Here is a 19,188-nt window from a genome sequence, read left to right on the forward strand (position 1 = left end):
TGGCTATTTTGGTGTCCCTGTACTTTCAAGGAGAGTTCCTTCTACTCAACTTAGGGAATCTATGGTGCTCCCCCACAATTCCCTTCCTTATAAAATGGTCTGGAAACTCAAAGCACTGAGCTGAGGTGATGGTAAGACTCACTTTGTTTCCCATCTCTCAGGGATCACTGTTTTTTTGTTGTCTGATATACAGTGTCTTAGAAGTCATTTTTCACGTATTTTTGTCTGTTTTTTTTCCTTAGTTATTTCAGGTAGGACAAATTCAGTCCTTTTTTATTCATTTTGGCCAGAAGCAAATCTTAAGTTGGTCTGCTATTGATTTTTCAATCTAGGTTCTCCCCTTCTTCTTCTCCCACACCTCTGTCCCTTACTCTTAAAATCTGAGACACATGAACATTTTACAGAATTCTATGTAGAGATCACTATCATCTTTATATTCCTGATTCTAGTACTCAGTAATTGACCAATAATATTGTCAGTTGTGAGCAGAGAAATTTCAAATTCTGGTTCTGTTGCCTTCTAGCTGTATCTTGGACTTGTCTATGCTAAGTACTGGCCCTTTTTCCCCACACATGCATAGAAAGTTGAAGAGAGATCAGGAAAAGCAGATATTTTCTACTGAGCTATATATTTGGCTTAAACCTGAGAATTTTTAAATGTTTAACTATGAAAAATATAACATAAAAATTGAAAAATAGAAACAAACATGCTAAAAATCTCACTTCTACAAACCATTGCTTTTTTTGTCAGTATATACCCTTTTATGTTTTGTCTGCATCATATTTTGTACATGATATAACAAAAATACACTTTAATACTACTTTTTTAAAGATTTTATTTATTTACTTTAGAGAAAGAGAGTGAGCAGGGGGGAGGAGTAGGAGAGAGAGAGAGAGAGAGAGAGAGAGAAGCAGACTCCCTGCTGAGGAGGGAGCCTGATGTGGGGCCCAATCCCAGGACCTGGAGATCTTGACCTGAGCCTGACCTGAGATCATGATTCAGTTAACCCACTGAGCCACCCAGGAGCCCCATTACCTTTTTTACTTAATAGAATTACATTCTACGTGGTTGCATAGTGCCATAATTATCTTTTTAAATATCTTTGTCATGTAAGCGTGCTATGATTTATTCATTTGTTTCTATACTAAGGTAACTTCTCCTTTTTTAGTTAATATAAAGAATAACTTCAGTGACTATCTTGAGTTTCCTTTTAGGTTATTTTCTTGGCTAATCCCCTAAAGTGAGATTACTAGAGTAAAGGATATAAATATTTTTAATGTTCTTGTTATATTGCCAAAAAGCTTTTTTAAAAGATTGTACCACTGTTTACCTCTACCAGCCTGGCTGACAGTGTCAGTCTTAACATATCCTTGTTAGCACTGTATATTATCAGTTAAAAAGAAATGTGGCTAACATAACTAGTGAAAATTACTTCTCATTGTTATTACTTAGTATCTTCATTTCTACAAAGTGGGCCATATTCCTTATACTTGCTAAATAGTGGCATTTTTTTCTTCTGTAGGCGAGGAAGAGAGGTCTCACAAACATATTCTTGGCCCCGGCTTGGAGGGGTATGATCATTGGTTTTCTTTCCCCTCCCCCCTCTGCATTCATTCATCAAATGTTTATTGAGCCTTTTCAGCAGGCCAGGTACTATGCTAGGCTCTGGGGATAGAATTAGGAGAAGAAGGCAAAGCCACAACCCCTGCCCAAGAAAGCCTACATTCTCAATGTCTGATTGGGAGTAGGCAAATCTGTCAGCCAGTGTTCCCACCACATTTGGAAAAAGCAGATTGTGTTTTGGTAAAGCATAAACTTGAATATTTACAAGAAACTAAGTTTAGAGAAACCTACCAGAGGAACTTTTGATTATACTGACCTCAACAAAGTTTAGCAGCTAAAGAAAAACAAATCTAAAGAGGAAAGGGACAAACAGGTACATTTTAGGGACAGTTAAATGATACGTTCTAATGGAAATGCTTTCTAAATGGCTGTCACCAGGGACAAAGAAGTTTTACTGGGAGACAGAGGAGGGGAATGGAGACAAAATAAGAAAACTACGTGAGCAAGGCAGGCATCATGAAGTATTCCGATGGCAGCATAAGAGCTCTAAACTCTTAGAAAGCAAAGAGGAGGCCGAGAGTTTGCAGGCAAGGAAAAAAATTGAGCATGTAGAGATTTTTATTAGGGTTAGTTCTGCCTCCTCCCTTCCTGGAGACCAAAGTCAGCTGAGAGGCTCCATACTGCAGCTCTACCACTATAGCAACCACCCCATAGTAGAATCCCTGTGGGAAATATAAAAACCCAAAAGAACCAACATACTATTATTACACCATAGCATCCCTGGCCTATACCACTTACTCTCAAAGTGTGAGGGCTGCATACATTACATGTGTGTAGTCTGAGTGGGTAAATCTGCCCTTTTTCCCTATTGAGATCAAAATACAAAAGAGTATGTGAAATAGTTATGGATTGTTTGAAGAATAATTACAAAGCAAATACCTATGTAACTAACCACCATCTAAGTCAAGGAAAAAAATAAGATGAAATCTCTCAGCAGCCAGTACCCTCCTTTGTGTTCTTCTCCACCCCTTCACTCTCCCTTCCCTCCAAAAGTAACCACTGGGCTGTGTATGTATTCCTTTTTTTTTTTTTTAAAGATTTTAAAAATTTATTTATTTGAGAGAGAGACAGAGATAGTGACAGAGATAGCAAAAGGGAGCACGAGCAGGGAGGAGAGGGAGAAGCAGGCTCCCACTGAGCAGGGGACCCGACATGGGGCTTGATCCCAGAACCCTGGGATCATGATCAGAGCCGAAGGCAGACACTTAACCAGCTGAGCCATCCAGGCATCCCCTATATTCCTAAAATAGTTTAGTTTTGCCTGGTTGTAAACATAATAAAAATGACATAATAATGGATGAGTTCTTTTGTAAATGCCTTTTTTGCTCATCATGGTGTTTGTAAGATTCCTCTATTGTGCTGCATGTAGATACTGCTTGTTCATTCTCATTGCCAAATGATATTTCATTATATAAATGTATCACCCATTCTACTGTTGATGAACACTGAGTTGTGTCCAGTTTGAGCCAATTGTGAAGAACACTGCTATGAACAGTCTCGTATATATTTCTTGGTGCACACGTGTAAGAGTTTATGGAGTAGAACAGCTGAAACATAGGCAATGCACATTTTTTACTTGGCTATATGTTGCAAATTACCTGCTAGGTTGTGGCATCAATTAACACCCCTACTATCAGCAGTATTCTTGTTGCTTGAAATCTTTGCCAACATTTACTTGTTATACTTCAACTTATTGCCTGTTTGGTGTGTGTGTAATGGTACCTCATTGTATTTTTAAAGTAATTTCCCGACTTGCCAAAGTGGTTAATCATCTTTTCATGTAATTTTTGTCCCTTTGTATTTTGTCTTATGTGAAGTCCTTGCTCATTGTTTCTGTTAATGTGTCTTTTTCTTATTGATTCATAGGCATTCTTAATATGCTCTTCATACTCATCCTTTGTGAGTTTTCTGTGTTACACGGCTTCTCCTAGTTGATGACTTGATTTTCTCACTCTCCTCATGGTGCCTTTTAATAAGTAGAAGGTGTAATTTTAGTGTAGTGAAATAGTCTTTTCCTTTATGTGCCGCACTTTTTGTCTCTACTTTTAAGATATCTACAATATCTAAGATATTCTACAAAAACTTCTAAACGTTCGATAGTTTTGCCTTTAACATTTAGATCTTCCAACTACCTGGAACTGATTCTGTGTACGGTGTGAAATAGGAATCCAGTTTTATTTTTTTCCACATAAGATATCTGAATTCTGAGCACCATTTATTGAAAGAAAAGGTCCCACTGAACTGCAAGTCACTTCTGTTAAGGATGAAATATCCATTATGTTATGTGAATCTGCTTTTTGGACTTTCTACTCTGTTCTGCAGCTCTGTGTCTATTCCTGTTCCAGGTCCATTCTGTCTTTATTAGTAAAGGTTCATGAGCTTGATGCATTACAGGGCAAGTCCTTTCATTTGTTTTTAGTTCTTTAATACACAAGATTAAGATAGGGCTTATGTTCCTTTGGGCCTATCATGGCTCACAGAAAAGAAAAGCCCATTTCATGGACAATACCTCTGTCTCCAATAACAGGGCCAACTTCCCCATTAGGCATACAAGGCGCAGTGCCGTGGATCCATGATACTTTCAGGGGCTCATGAAAATGTTTTAATTTATCTTAAAATCAAAAGAAAACAATGAACTTTTGGTTGAAGAAAGTATTTTAACATATAATACTAAATAGCCATTTTTATATCAACACAGTCATAAAACATATTTTTAAATATGTTTTTAAATATGTCATTTCTAGGGAGAAAGGGCCCACATAGGCAAATGGGCCCAGGGCCCATAAAGTGGCCCTGCCTGATATTGCTCTTAAAAAGTATCCTATTAGGGGGCGCCTGGGTAGCGCAGTCGTTAAGGCGTCTGCCTTCGGCTCAGGGCGTGATCCCGACGTACCGGGATCGAGTCCCCCATCGGGTTCCTCCGCTATGAGCCTGCTTCTTCCTCTCCCACTCCCCTGCTGTGTTCCCTCTCTCACTGACTGTCTCTCTGTCACATAAATAAATAAAATTAAAAAAAAAAAAAGTATCCTATTAGTCTAAGGGCAGAACTTAGGTGGCATACCCCTTTACTGCCATATAGGCTAGGGCATAAAAACATGTTTCCTCTTAATGACAGATGAGCATATCATCTTCATTTGGAAAAATTGTACACACCAGTAAATTAATAATTCCCCAAATGCTAACTTTAAATTTGAATAAAAATGGAATACAAATAATATTTATTTTCAGGTATTTGACAGGGGGTACAAGGATAAACAAATGAAATAGAGCTTCTAGCACACAAGAGAAATACAGACAGTTAATAATTATAATTGAGAGGAATGTCACACAAATAGAAGTATGGTAGCAAGGCTGAGTTAATCCTTAGTGGCAAAATAGGTGTTATTTTTGGTTTATCAAATTAGGAAACAAAGGCACAGAAGTCACTTATCCCACGTATCAGTGCACATACTCAGATGTAGTATTTGAATTCCAGGACTCTGACTCCAAGCCACGTGTTGTTTACCATTTTATGATAAACAGTCAATAAATTAGAGTATATTGTACTGAATAAGAAATAGAAATGGGATAGAAACCAAAGGGTTTCTTCTTTCTCTATTTAATCCTTTTCCCCATACCTTTATTTAGGTATATTTTACATATCATAAAATTTACCCTTCTCAAATGTATACGTCAATGATTTTTTAGCAACTTACCAAGTGGTGCGACCATCATCGTTAATCAGATTTAGAACATTTTCATCCCCCCCCATAAGAACCCGAATGCCCATTTTCAGTTAATTTCTATTCCCATCCCCTGGCCTAGGCAATCACTAATCTATTTCCTGTGTCTATAAATTTGTCTTTTCTGGATATTTCATACAAGCAAAATCATACAGTGTATGGTCTCTGTTGTCTGGTTTCTTTCACTTAGCATAGTGTTTCTGAGGTTCATCCACGATTTAGCATGTGTCAGTAGTTTGCTCTTTATTATTGCTTAATGGTGTGCCATCATATGGATACATCACATTTTTGTCTGTCCATGAGCTGATTGACATTTGGCTGTTTCCAAATTTCAACTATGACCAATAATGCTGCTAAGAACATTTGCATGCAACTTTTTGTGATGATGTATCTTCACTTCTCTTCAATACTCAGGTGGAACTGTGGGGTTCTATAGTAGTTTATATTTAACTTTTGAGAATCTGTCAAACTGTATTCTAAAGTGGCTGCCATATTTTACGTTCCTACCAGCAATGTATGAGGGTTCCAATTTCTCACATCCACAGACTCTTACTGTCATCTGTCTTTTTGATGACAGTCATTTCAGTGGGTTGAAGTGGTATCTCAGTGTGGTTTTGATTTGCATTTCCCTGATGACTAATGGTGTTGAACATCTATCTGTTCATGTGCTTATTAGCCGTTTGTATGTATTCTTTGAGGAAGTGTCTATTCCAAATCCTTTGCCCATGTTTTGACTGTATTATCATCTTATTACTGGGTTATAAGAGTTCTTTGTAAATTCTGGATACAAATTCTTTATTAAATATGTGTTTCACACATTTTTCCCCATTCTGTTACTTGTTTTTTCATTTTCTTGATGTTGCCTCTTTAACTGTAAAAATCCTGAATTTTAATGAGGTCCATTTTATCCATTTTTCCAGAAATAAATCCTTATATTTATAGTCAATTGATTTTTTTTAAAGATTTTATTTATTTAATTGAGAGAGAGTGAGTGAGTGGGGCAGGGAGAGAATCTGAAGCAGACTCTGCACTGAGCACAGAGTCGGACACAGGGCTCAAGCCCACAGCCGCGAGATCATGACCTGAGCCGAAACCAAGAGTCGGACACTTAACTGACTGAGCCACTCAGGCGCCCCTACAGTCAACTGATTTTTGACAAATGCAATTCACTGACAAAAAGATAGTCAGTTCAAAGATGGTGCAGGAACAACGGGATATCCACATGCCAAAAACGATGAACTTAGAAGGTCACTTCACACCATACACAGGAATTAATTCAAAATGGCTCATAGGCTTTAATATAAGAGATAAAACAATAAAACTCTCAGAAGAAAACAGGAAAGAGAAACTCAAGATCCTTGGTTAGGCAAAGATTTTTTCATTGATTCTTGAATTCTTGTCCTGATTAAACACAATACATGTACGTACATATATGTCTGTATGTGGTATGTGGGTATCGTGTAGGTAGGTAACTATATAGCCACTTTCAGTCAAAATGATAAACTATTTTACTGGGATTATTGACTAAAATTTGAATTATTGACGACATAAATATGCTGAAAACAATATGCAAGGGAAAAGCAGCGAGCCAGCCAGAACAGAAAATCCAGAGCTTGGCAGGTAGAATTCAAGACAAAACTGCGTAAACAGTAAATCAATCCCTTCTTCAAATACTATGCAACTACATTTCAGGCTCAGAAATGTTGATTACAGGAAGTCACTGAAGATTAAGAAGAGAATCTCCTCTAGAAGGATGAATCTCTACCAGCTCGGGAGATGCTGCATACTCTAAGGTTTGCAATAATTTCGTAACACTAACACGAAATTCTTAAAGCCGATCACTCTCAACATGTGCAGGAAGAAAGAAATTATTGTTGAAGACTCATAAACATAATTCATCAAGAGGAAAGTTTTAAATACAAAGCCTCACTTTAAAGTACTTTCTTCACAACACGTGCCCTGCTTAATACCCATCACCCATGTTGTGATGAGCACTGGGTGTTATACACAAGTAATGAATCGTTGAACACTACATCAAAAACTAATGGTGTACTATTGTTGGCTAACTGAACATAATATAAATAAATAAATAAATAAATAAATAAATAAATTTCCATTAAAAAAGGTAATCTCTTCTATTGAATTCTATGGATTGCACTTAAAATTGCCTTTTTAAAAAGATTTTATTTATTTATTTATTTGACAGAGAGAGAAAGAGAGAGACCACAAGCAGGGGAGGTGGCAGGCAGAGGGAGAGGGAGAAGCAGGCTCCCCACTGAGCAAGGAGCCCAATGCAGGGCTAGATCCGAGGACCCTGGGATCACGACCTGAGCTGAAGGCAGATGCTTAACCGACTGAGCCACCCAGGTGTGCCTGTCTTTTTTTTTTTTTTAAGAGTTTATTTATTTATTTTTGAGAGAGAGAGCACGTGCACGGTGCGGGCGGGGGCAGAGGGAGAAATGGACTCCCTGCTGAGCAGGGAGCCCAATGTGGGACTCGATCCCAGGACCCTGGGATCATAACCTGAGCCGAAGGCAGATGTTTAACCAACTGAGCCACCCACAGGCACCCACACTTAAAAATTGTTAATAACTAATTTCATAGTCAAATAACCACTTTCACCTTTACAAGGGATACACAAGAATATGGGCATAAATCTTGGCTACCTGTGTCCACCGTGAGTCAATCAGTGCTTTGTCTGTGTCTTTTCATGGCAGTTGACAGAGCCTTTGCTAAAGCCTGCATCTTGATTTCCTCTATTTCAGAGCAATATTTATTTTCAAAATATATTTTCTAATATAACTAAAACTGCATTACTGCTTATTAACATTTTAATACATTTTCATTATTTTCAGGTACAACTGGTTACTTATATATCTAATTGTCCCTTTGAGGAAAAGTAACATGTCATTATACTTTTATCCCCTGTATGAGTGGTTTCTAAATCATTAGAGCCATTGGTCAAGTGTTGGAACCCTGCCTTCCAGCATCTGACAAGGGTTTTAGGACACAGTAAATGCTTCATATGTTTTTATTGTAATAAAGTACATATCCATCTTTTAAATATTATAGTTTTAAAATCACGTTTCCCTAGGCCCAAGGTCTAGTGGAAGAAAATATACAATGAAATCAACCAAATTACTAAAATAATATTCGAGGAGAGACATACAGGTTTATCATTATTGTGATGAAATGTGATTGTAATGAAAGCTAATTAATTTCTCAATGCCAAGAGCCAAGTGCTAACTTTTTCTTTCTTGTATACCTAGTAACACGATGTTCTCTCCTTCTAAAGAGATACGCTCTCTCCTCTTAGATTAGAGCCTCTATCTAAATCTCTCAGACAATTTAAAAATCAGACTTTTAAAATCCTGGATGAAGTAGACTCAGTTGAGTGCAGACACATAGCAAGAAGAGCCCCAGATAAAGTTCGCCTTTTTTTATCATAGCTATTGTTGCTAACATTTTCTAATAACTACTTCTTTCTTGAAAATAAATAGAAACAATTTACCAGCTCATCAGGATTTTACATGGATCTGAAAGAGGAATGCTAAGTCGTGAAATAAATGAAGACAGCCTTTTTCAACTTGTGGTTAAGAGGACACTGGCAAAGCACCTATACTGTGAAGTGTGCATATCAGATGAGTAAAATGGGTACTTTACAAACAAGTGAACTGAAAAACAATTCACAAATTCTTTTAAAATACTTTCCTTCTTGCCTAAGCTACAACCTAGACTGGTTCTAAATAATTTTCTCAAATACTATCTGCAGTGATCTTTTCAGTTACAGCCCTCCAGCCCTTCAGCCACCTGGAAACATCCCATCCCACCTGGAGCCTTATCCTGCCCTTAGGGCCTGGGCCAGTGCAGTCCTCTATACTGGAGGAATTTTTAGAAGCCTCAGACTAGCAATTTATCTGCTCGATATCAGAGTGGCCATTCTGCTGATCCTGCTCTGATACCGTAACCTAGTTTCAGGCACTAAAATTTTATCTGGTTATTTGTAATCAAGCCTCTATCTTGAACCACTAGAAACTTGATCCTGGATTCTTCCATTGTGATCCTTAGTCCTACCTTGGGACCTTAGTATTCCAGTTGATGCAATACTCCCTGTAATGTTTTGTGGGCTGAGTTGAGAGCCCTACCCTGGAACTCCAGTCTTCTTGAGTTATGTCCCCAATACACGCCACTGGATAGCTAGGACGCAGACTTTCCTCATGTCTGGATTTCTACCTATTGCCCACTGTCAGACTCTTCTAGAGACAGGTCCTATGCTTGAGCTAAATTTCTTACTCTAACAGTAACTCAGGTAATACCACTGTTTTAAAATATTTCTATTCAAACAGTAAGTTTTAAATGCATCACTAAATATACATCTGCTGCTTGAAATTCCAAAAGAAAATATCCCATACCTGTCTGAATGAATCCTGATTTGTATCCATTAGTTGTGCCATTTTCCGGAGTCACAGTTGACGATACTGAAGAGTTTGGCTTCATGGAGTGGCAAGTAGCAGAGGATTGTCGGCTTCTACATTCTGGGAAGGAGTAAGATCGTATTATGGGAGGAGACCAATACTCTGTTAAAACAGGGGATGGGAACACAATCCATAAAACCTCTAAAATAAGCTGCTGCCCCTTAAGTGGCAACCACATTCCTTATCAGAGGTTCCCCCTCCTCAAATTCTGATTCCAACAGAATGTTCGAGATGGTGAATTCACTTTGTCTTCCTAAGGTCAGATGTCATGTTTAGAAGGAAGAAAAAAAGATCAGAATTTTGTCCTTCGTTGATTAGTAACCAGGGGAAAAATTACTCATAACCAATATAATCATGCTAGCTTTATGGATAAGACTGAGGCTAAAATATGGGTAATTTATTTTAAAAAAACCAGTAAGCTTTCAAATGCCAGTTAACCTCCTATCAGGACTGATTTAAGTGTGGAATAGGAACCCAGAATCCATGTCGGCTGTCTTCAACATTCTCACCTCGACCTTAATTTATGTCCAAAAGCTGAAGCAAAGAAAAATTTATGGGTAGAAGAGAAAAATTAAAAATGCTCTAATTCTTAATATTCTTAGTTTTTATTAAAGGAAGTAGATACATAATATTCACGGTGATTTCTGATCATGCAACACCAAGCTTTATTTTAGGCCAATATTAATGGAGCTTTCCTGTAATACTTTAATAATATTTTGAACTGAGTCAGTTAGATAGCAAATACTATGACACCCTGTGGGGCTATATCTTCCAACTAAATTATACTACATGTTATACTGTATTAGGGTTTAAAGGTAGCATGTGAAAAAGAAATATAAATGGTTGCAAATGACAGTTAATTATAGAGGGTCTGTTAGAGAGTTTCCAAGTTTATCAGATATGTGCAAGGGCTGGAAGCAATGTTCTATAACCTTCATTGCTAGGACCTTCCATGAAGAGCTACTGTACTTTGGCCTAAAAGGATATCTCCACGTATTTATATTGATATTATATGTCTGCATATCTGCATGTCATTTCAAATGTAACCAAGAGTAATTACAGTGGAAGACTTAGAGGAAAATCTGCAGCTATAATTTAGATTTATTTTGCTATTTCTCATGGTTAGACCAAAATCTTGCACAGACCACAAATGAAAACATTAAAGACAATTATTATATCGCCTTTAATAATATTAATAATTAAGAAAAATCTCCGCGTCTATGTAACTGCTCAAAAAATAAGGATTAGATATTCCATTACATTAATGAATAAAATTTGTGGCAAATCCTATCAATCATATGAAGATGTGAGGTTTCAACTGGATTCAGTTCTATAAATAAGTTATTCTTAACTTAAACAAAACTCACCAACTTAATAGTGCATTTCCCCAGGTATTGTGAAGAAAGCATTATTTGTTCTAGTATATGTGTAATGAAAACAGAAAACTATATATTCATAACAATTACCAAAGAACCTAAATAAAGTAGAAAGAGCATCTAATCAGGAAAATGACATTTGGAGGTCCTCTCGAAATGACCGAAGAGCTGGAAAGAGTCTATCTGCACTCTACCCTCCAAAGAGACAAATACAAAGAGACATGCACTTTTCCCAGATAGTCTCTATTAAAAATAGAAAAAAGCTAGTCAAATAACCTGTCAGAGAGCTTTACATCTTTGGATAGCCTTCTGAACTTGGGATATTTATCTATATATACCTGAATTCTGAACCCTGTACTGGCCACTTGTTATTACTGTAATATCCCCCTTCCCTTCCCTTCCCTTCCCTTCCCTTCCCTTCCCTTCCCTTCCCTTCCCTTCCCTTCCCTTCCCTTCCCTTCCCTTCCCTTCCCTTCCCTTCCCTTCCCTTCCCTTCCCTTCCCCTCCCCTCCCCTCCCCTCCCCTCCCCTCCCCTCCCCTCCTGTCCCCTCCCAGAAGCTGGTGCTACCTTTCCAGCAGATAAGAGGTCCCTTCGACAGTACACCCTGGGAGCTTCTGACTAGGTAGTACTTTAAGTGCTTCTGCTTCTTTGGCTGGGTGGTGAGCTTCAAGTTAATATGGTTGGAAAATTCCGTGAAATACCGAAATCCTCTTTCTCCACAGCCGATACAGTTTCCAGAAAACCCTGAAAGAAAGAAAACCAAAGTTACTGATGAACTTGTAAATTGATACAATACTTTTACATACAAAAAGTATAGAAATATTCAGTCTTTTTGACCCAGTAATTTCTCAATTTCAAGGAAAAAAACCCAAATTTTTTAGCAAAGTTATTTATAAAGACTGACAGTAATTTAAATTCTGCTCTAAAAGGATAATGGTTAAGGAAACAGAGTGGATAGTATCATGTGATAGAGTTCATATGGTTGTCTTAAAAATATGAATAAGTTTGGGGCGCCTGGGTGGCTCAGTCGTTAAGCGTCTGCCTTCGGCTCAGGGCATGATCCCGGTGTTCTGGGATTGAGCCCCACGTCAGGCTCCTCTGCTGGGAGCCTGGTTCTTCCTCTCCCATTCCCCGATTGTGTTCCCTCTCTTGCTGGCTGTCTCTCTCTCCATCAAATAAATAAAATCTTTAAAAAATATATGAATAAGTTTGATCCTTGAGATGTCCATTATTCCTTTCCCACACACTCCCTTCTTAAAGAATCTGCTGGCCCTGGTTCTCTACCCCATGCACTATGTGGACTTGCATTCATGGCCACAGCTGATTAGACTGTGCTAATATCTGACCCAGTCTGGGACAGTCAGAGTCTCCTGGAATCTTAAAATAAATACAAAAAGAATCAGTCAGATGGTACTAGGCCCTGGATTTGTAAGGTCTTATAAAATTGGAACCCAAGTTAGGGATACGTCCAACCGCCTGTCAGCTAGGGACGGGAGAGCACAAACTGAGAACTGTGAAGAGGAAGCGGGTCTGCAGATAGGAAATGTGGAGAGTGATGGGTAAACCCAGGCCCCGACAACTTTCCAGTTTCTATGAGATCGAGCTATACTTTCTCACATGAGTTCCCTGAGAGTCCCATTTCCTCTTTCTTCACCTCCCTATACTCAAACTAGCTTATTATTCCTTTAGATCTAATATCCAAACATTTTTTGCTCAGATTATTATTCCAACAAAATAATACTTCCAGTGACCCGCTTAGATCAGGGGACACAGAAAGAAGAAGAAACGGAGAAGACCAAGAGGATGAGAGGCCATCCTTTGCTCAATTGGAAATCAACCCCCTAATACACAGAGGAAAGTTGCACAGACAGAGTGTGAGTTCCTCTGTTGTGGCTGAGGAGGACACAACAAATGTACTGCATGTAGTGAACAAGGACAAAAAAAGCTGTAAATGAGAAAGGACATTCCAAACTCCAAAATCCAAACATACAATATATTTCTATATACATAACTTAAAATAAATTTACTGGAGTGCCTGGGTGGGTCAGTTGGTTAAGCATCTGTCTTCAGCTGAGGTGATGATCCCAGGGTCCTGGGATCCAGCCCCTCATGGCGCCCTCCGCTCAGCAGGGCTGCTTCTCCCTCTCCATCTGACCCTCCCCCCACTTGTACTCACGCGCTCTCTCTCAAATAAATAATCTTTTAAATATAAGATAAAATACATTTACTGATAAAGTGATACACTCTTTTTAAACCCCAAAACTACCTGTTACATAATTAACAAAGATATAGACGGAAAGGAGAAAAAGGCCACCAGGATTAGAGACAGAATATTTCACAATGTATCAATCTCAGAATGCTGACAATCAAGTCCGAGCATTTAGAAATGGCAGTCCAATTTATTATTATTTATTCAGCAATTATTTATTGAGCATCTACCTATATGCCAGGCATTGTGTGAAACTGGAAAGACAGAAATAGTTGTAATTTCTGATCAGTTACATAAAATTAGTAATTCTATGTAATTAGTTTATCACTGTTACTTTACAGAATTATAAACATTAATATAATTTCATAAATTATTTAAAATACATTCAGAGATGGTTTGCATTAGAGAGCATTTGGCTATCTGTCCAATACCTTAGAGCTACAGGCCAAAAAAAAAAAAAAAAAGTTGTCAGGAGCTGCCTACTTCACCAAGTTCTCAAGCCATCCAACCATCTATCTCTCCATGCATCCATGCATCTAGCCAACAAATCCATCCATCCATCCAACAAATACTTGTACTCCATCATGTGCTAGGCACTATTTCAGGTACCAGGTTTCCAGCACGGAACAAAGCAGACAAAACCACCACTTCCATGTAACTTACACTGTGGTATGACCATCATGCCTTGATGGAAGAGTGCCCGGTTTGCAAGACGGATGTAGCACCCAAACACAGTAAAATGATATAAGAACACTTCAGCAAAAATAATCAGAGACAGTGCCCCCCAACAGATCCTAGTAGATCTACTGGATAGATCTAAGTAGTTCACAAAAGATTAGTGTGAGAATTAGAATTAACAAACTACTGAGGTGAGGTTTTGTCTTTTATCTTTTGTTTTGCCTGTTCTCTGAGGTGAAAAGCAAGAGAGCATAAGGAGAAAGAAAAGCAAACCAACTGGATAGTCTTCAAAGAACAGAAATGGCACATTAATGATAAGAATAGTATCAAAGAGATAGAATCCTACAGCTCATTTTTTAAAAACTCTGTATGGCCTCAGTATTAACCTTGGTTCAAGAGACATTTTATTTGCTCGAAGTTCTTATTTTCATCCTCAGAAAAAATAGCGCTTCTTACAGCCAAATTACTTTCTAGTTTCTTCGTCAATCAAGTCTTCCAATTGTATGGTAGATTTGGGACACATGAATGAACTGCCAACTGAAGATATATTTTTTATATATATATATTATATATATATAATATATAATATATATATTATATATATTTAAAATATATATATTTAAAAGATTATATATATTTATTTAAAAGATTATATATATTTATTTAAAAGATTATATATATATTTATTTAAAAGATTTTATATATATATATATAATTTAAAAGATTTTATTTATTTACTTGAGAGAGAGAGGGAGACCACAAAGGGAGAGGGAGAAGCAGACTCCCCGCTGAGCAGGGAGCCCATTGCAGGACTCGATCCCAGGATCCTGGGATCATGAGCTGAGCCAAAGGCAGATGCTTAACTGATTGAGCCACCCAGGTGCCCCGGATCAATATCTTTTTAAATCAATTCCCCCACAGTCTTTTGAATCTGCATAATTTATAAAAAAGTTAGACAAATTGATATTGGAGTCTACTGTGATTCTAGTATATTTGAAGCTTAAAATTTTTCCCACTATATCTTAATGCATACTAAAATAATCTATCACAATAAGAGTGTTGGAGGGATATTAACTTTTAGACAACAGAGATTGAACATATAAAAATCTCAACAATGTACTTATCTAAGAGAAAACTTCAACCATTTTGTTGCACTACACTTTCAATTTGGAAAGTGGTTAACAAAAAATTATGTCCATTCACAAGGCTAGAGAAAGTAAGCAAAATTCCATTTCTATAAGGGCAATAATAAATACGACAGAGTGGCAGAATAACTGCCATGTAAAGAACAAGTGTTCTGTTCTAGGCGCTATGCTGGATGGGTGCCTTATAAACATCATCATTTAATCTTTACAACCCTGCAAGGTAGGCATCATTGGCCTCTTTCTATAGATGAGGAATCTGAAGTTCTGAAAGTACTAAGTGGTAAATCTGGCATTTTAATCTCAGTTCCAATACCCGATACCCATGGTTTTTGATCTCATATACCTGATTACCTATAATTATGAAATCTATTATTCTGATAGTGTTTGTTGTGTCCTTTCTATGATATATTGTGGGATTCCTCTAGTCATGAAGAATCATTGAACAAGAAGGCATCATGAGAGATTTTTCTGTGTTTGTGGTCAGAGCCACATGTTAACTATTCCATTTGATGACACTCTGATGCTTTTATTTTTTTTAAGTTTATCTATGTATTTATTTTTAGTAATCTCTACACCCAGCATGGGGCTCAAACACACGACCCTGAGATCAAGAGTTGTGTGTTCCTCCAAATGAGCCAGCAAGGCACCCTGACCCTACGATGCTTTTAAAATGCTAAAAGGAAGTTTCCCAAAACTGTTATAACACAAGCCAACTAGGTTACTAGTTCTATGTCTTATCATTTTTGTGTCCCCACATCACAGCCTAGCATGGCTTTTGTCACACAGTACATTTGGAACACATAGTGTTGGATAAATTAGTGAACAACTGAAGACTTGGAAACTTCTTCGCTACTGTAGTTCAATGTATAAACTTTACCATTAGGCTTCCATGTTAAACCATCTATTCAAAATCATTAAAAGAAAAGAAAATTAGCATCTTTTTTATGAAAGCCTTATGGAAATCACTTCTTTGCCTATGAGCCAAAAGAAAGCTTTGAATTATAATGTAAGGAACCTTTATAAAGCATGGGCAAGGTTACTTTCTGACTCAAGATACTGATGTATGTATTCCCTAAACATTCTGATAATACTGTATAACTAGGAAAAATGCACCAAACTAAACAAGCACAGCTTAGAACCAATACAATTCTTGAATTCTTTGCCCTCTTCTCTTTTTCATTTTTATTGTTATTTGCGCCAAAAGCATCTATCTGATGGCATCTATAGTAAGAGAAATTCTGAGAAACTAAAGAAACTCCAGAGAAACACAGCAGCAAAGAAAGCAACAAATCTCATGTGACATCTTATCTTCTTAATTATTAAAATTGATTAAAAAATAAGTCCACTCCTTATTTCCCATGATGTAAGGAAGCTAGGTTGTGAAAAATGCACAGATTCAAAGTGAGACCAGAGAGCAAAACAATTCTGAGATACAGTTATACATTTTACATCATATGTCTATTCCTAGTTATTTTGGTTGAACTCATGCTAAATATAAAATGAGAATCACATCAATCAAGCGTAGTTAGGAATAATGGGTGGTATGGAGAAACTGTCAATAACTTACAGAGTGATAATCCACAGTTGAATAATTGAGAGTTGACTTAACATCAAGTCCAAATCAATGACTCTATAAAGAGTGAATCCTACTTTACTTTACAAAATATTAATTTTTTAAAAATATTTTTTTAATTTATTTGAGAGAGAGACCATGAGAGAGAGAGGGCGCACAAGCATGGGGGAGGGGCAGAGGGAGAGGGAGAAGCAGACTCCCCGCTGAGCAGGGAGCCTGATGCGGGACTCAATCCCAGGACCCTGGGATCATGACCTAAACTGAAGGAAGACGCTTAACCGACTGAGCCACCCAGGCACCCCCCGAAGTATTAATTTTTGATAAATCTCATGCCATCTTTTAAGCCTGGTTTTAAAAGGTCTCTTCAAGGTGGATGTTTTGAGAATGAAAAAAAAATAAAAGGTAATTTTTAAGAAGTTACTAAAAGAAAAAAATGTTTCACACTTGAGTTAAACTACTGAATTCCCAACTAATTCTGTGGTTTTTTTTAAAGAAAATTCTGTGATAATTTAAAATAAACTTGTAGTTTAACTCCTTCATTTAGAAGGAATTTTTTTTTAAAGATTTTATTTTATTTATTTATTTATTTATTTATTTATTTGACAGACAGACAACCAGTGAGAGAGGGAACACAAGCACAGGGAGTGGGAGAGGAAGAAGCAGGCTCCCAGAGGAGGAGCCTGATGTGGGGCTCGATCCCAGAACACCGGGATCACGCCCTGAGCTGAAAGCAGATGCTTAACGACTGAGCCACCCAGGCGCCCCTTAGAAGAAATTTTATAAGTGTGGAACACTCACCTAAAAGTGCATTTTTCCCGTGATCATCTGGTAGAAATCGCTTGTCTACAGCACACACTAGGATGTGTTCAGGAAGATTGGGAGACTTGGCCCCCACCAGGAGGAATCCTGCTGGGATGTCGATTTGTTCCATACACAGAGATACCAAACGTAAATCCTTTCCCGCCTGACAAAAACCTAAAAACCGGTAAAAAAGGACACAGTGAAATATTTAGAAAGGTTCTATCTTCTTATCGCCCATTTGGAGCAGATTTACCTGTGGGAATCACTATTAAGGACTAAATTTAAAGTCCAAAATGCTCCAATCAGAAGCCAAATCTACCTTATGTGCCCCTCTGAGTGGAGCTGAAAAGACAAAAAAGGAGGTATTTCTAATGGGTTCAGCCAACATTGATGACTTTATAGTTTCTGATCCACAAGTAAGCAAATGATAAATATACACAGCAAAGTTGGAAAACTGTATGTAATTTTTATGTGCATATAATACAGTATTTTTATACTTTCAATGCAAGTTCACTTCAGTAAATGGTGACTGTCATAGAAGAAGGAGGCTTTCCATGCCACACAGGAAGAGACTGTACCTCTGAGTTTGGTGGCTCATACGTGAATGGCCAGAACTAGAACCCAGAACTGTGAGGACAATCTTCACAGGCTACAACATGACAAAACCTTACATAACCACTTTGTGTACCATATTACACTAATTCATTAGTTCATCATTTATTAAAAATCACTTGTAACAGATGCTGCCCTAGGTCAGGGGATAAAGTTGAACAAATATACCTTCCTCTAAGAGCTCACATTATAGTAATTGAAAGAATGTATAAGGAACCAATAATCACAAAACAATATTACAGAGGATAGGTATTTTCTGCTGCAAAGTACCTACTTCACATCTTCTGGGAGATAATCAGACCTCCCTGAACTCTAATCAGGTGATTCCCCCTGGAGAATTGTGATATTCTAGACTGGCTGGAGCTGGCACCTGGTCCCAGCTGGCCACTATAATATCCTGCCTTTCCCGCCATCGTTGATTAGTCAGAGGCACCTGACACAAACTAGGCCAATCAAAGCCTTTTCTCTAGGAATTCTGAACATGGAGCCAGAGCATGGCTTAGTTTGGTTGTGGCAGCTCAGTCCTTTGCCTTGTGCAAGAAGTCTGTCAGCACTGTCAGCAGACAGGAGGTTCAGGGGGAATGTTCTGGCAGTGTGTGGGCCCCTGAAATCCAGCGTATGTGCCTTTCCCATGGTTTGACCGTGAAACATTTTGCTTAGGAATTCTCCAAATAACTTCTTCATTCTACCTAAAGCTAATCTCAGTTGGGTTGGGTTTCACTTGCAACCAAAAGAGGGTGAATAAAAGTATGATACACACTATTTCAGAGAGTTGTGGAAGATAAAGGATGGACATATAACTGTCTGCACACAAACCTGAGGAGACCATCATCATCGCCCAATACAAAGTAGGGAATAACCATGCTAAATTCTTCCAGTATCAATTCATAGTATGATGTTAACCAAATGCCAACAAACAATGGGATGCAATCAGTTAGTATATAAGAAATAGTAAGAAAACAACATCCAAACA

At 37.7% G+C, this 19,188-nt stretch overlaps 1 protein-coding gene across 11 annotated transcripts in view; it reads right to left on the minus strand.

Annotated features, from left to right (window-relative positions):
- GREB1L (GREB1 like retinoic acid receptor coactivator) overlaps positions 1-19,188 on the minus strand; it is a 265,250-nt gene that overhangs the window by 105,238 nt on the left and 140,824 nt on the right. For all 11 annotated transcript variants that reach the window (XR_015727761.1, XR_006776899.2, XM_045781919.2 and 8 more), the window contains 3 exons: positions 17,601-17,777; positions 11,765-11,941; positions 9,758-9,880 (listed from right to left, as the gene is read on the minus strand). Coding sequence is in view for 9 of the 11 variants with exons in the window: in XM_045781919.2 (XP_045637875.2) it covers positions 9,758-9,880; positions 11,765-11,941; positions 17,601-17,777 (477 nt within the window). In the remaining 2 variants the exon portion in view is untranslated. The remainder of the gene's footprint in view (positions 1-9,757; positions 9,881-11,764; positions 11,942-17,600; positions 17,778-19,188) is intronic.

The sequence above is a fragment of the Ursus americanus genome, chromosome 19 (assembly GCF_024610735.1).
Source record: "Ursus americanus isolate L20-20 chromosome 19, mUrsAme1.1.p, whole genome shotgun sequence".
In the NCBI taxonomy this organism is placed as follows: domain Eukaryota; kingdom Metazoa; phylum Chordata; class Mammalia; order Carnivora; family Ursidae; genus Ursus; species Ursus americanus.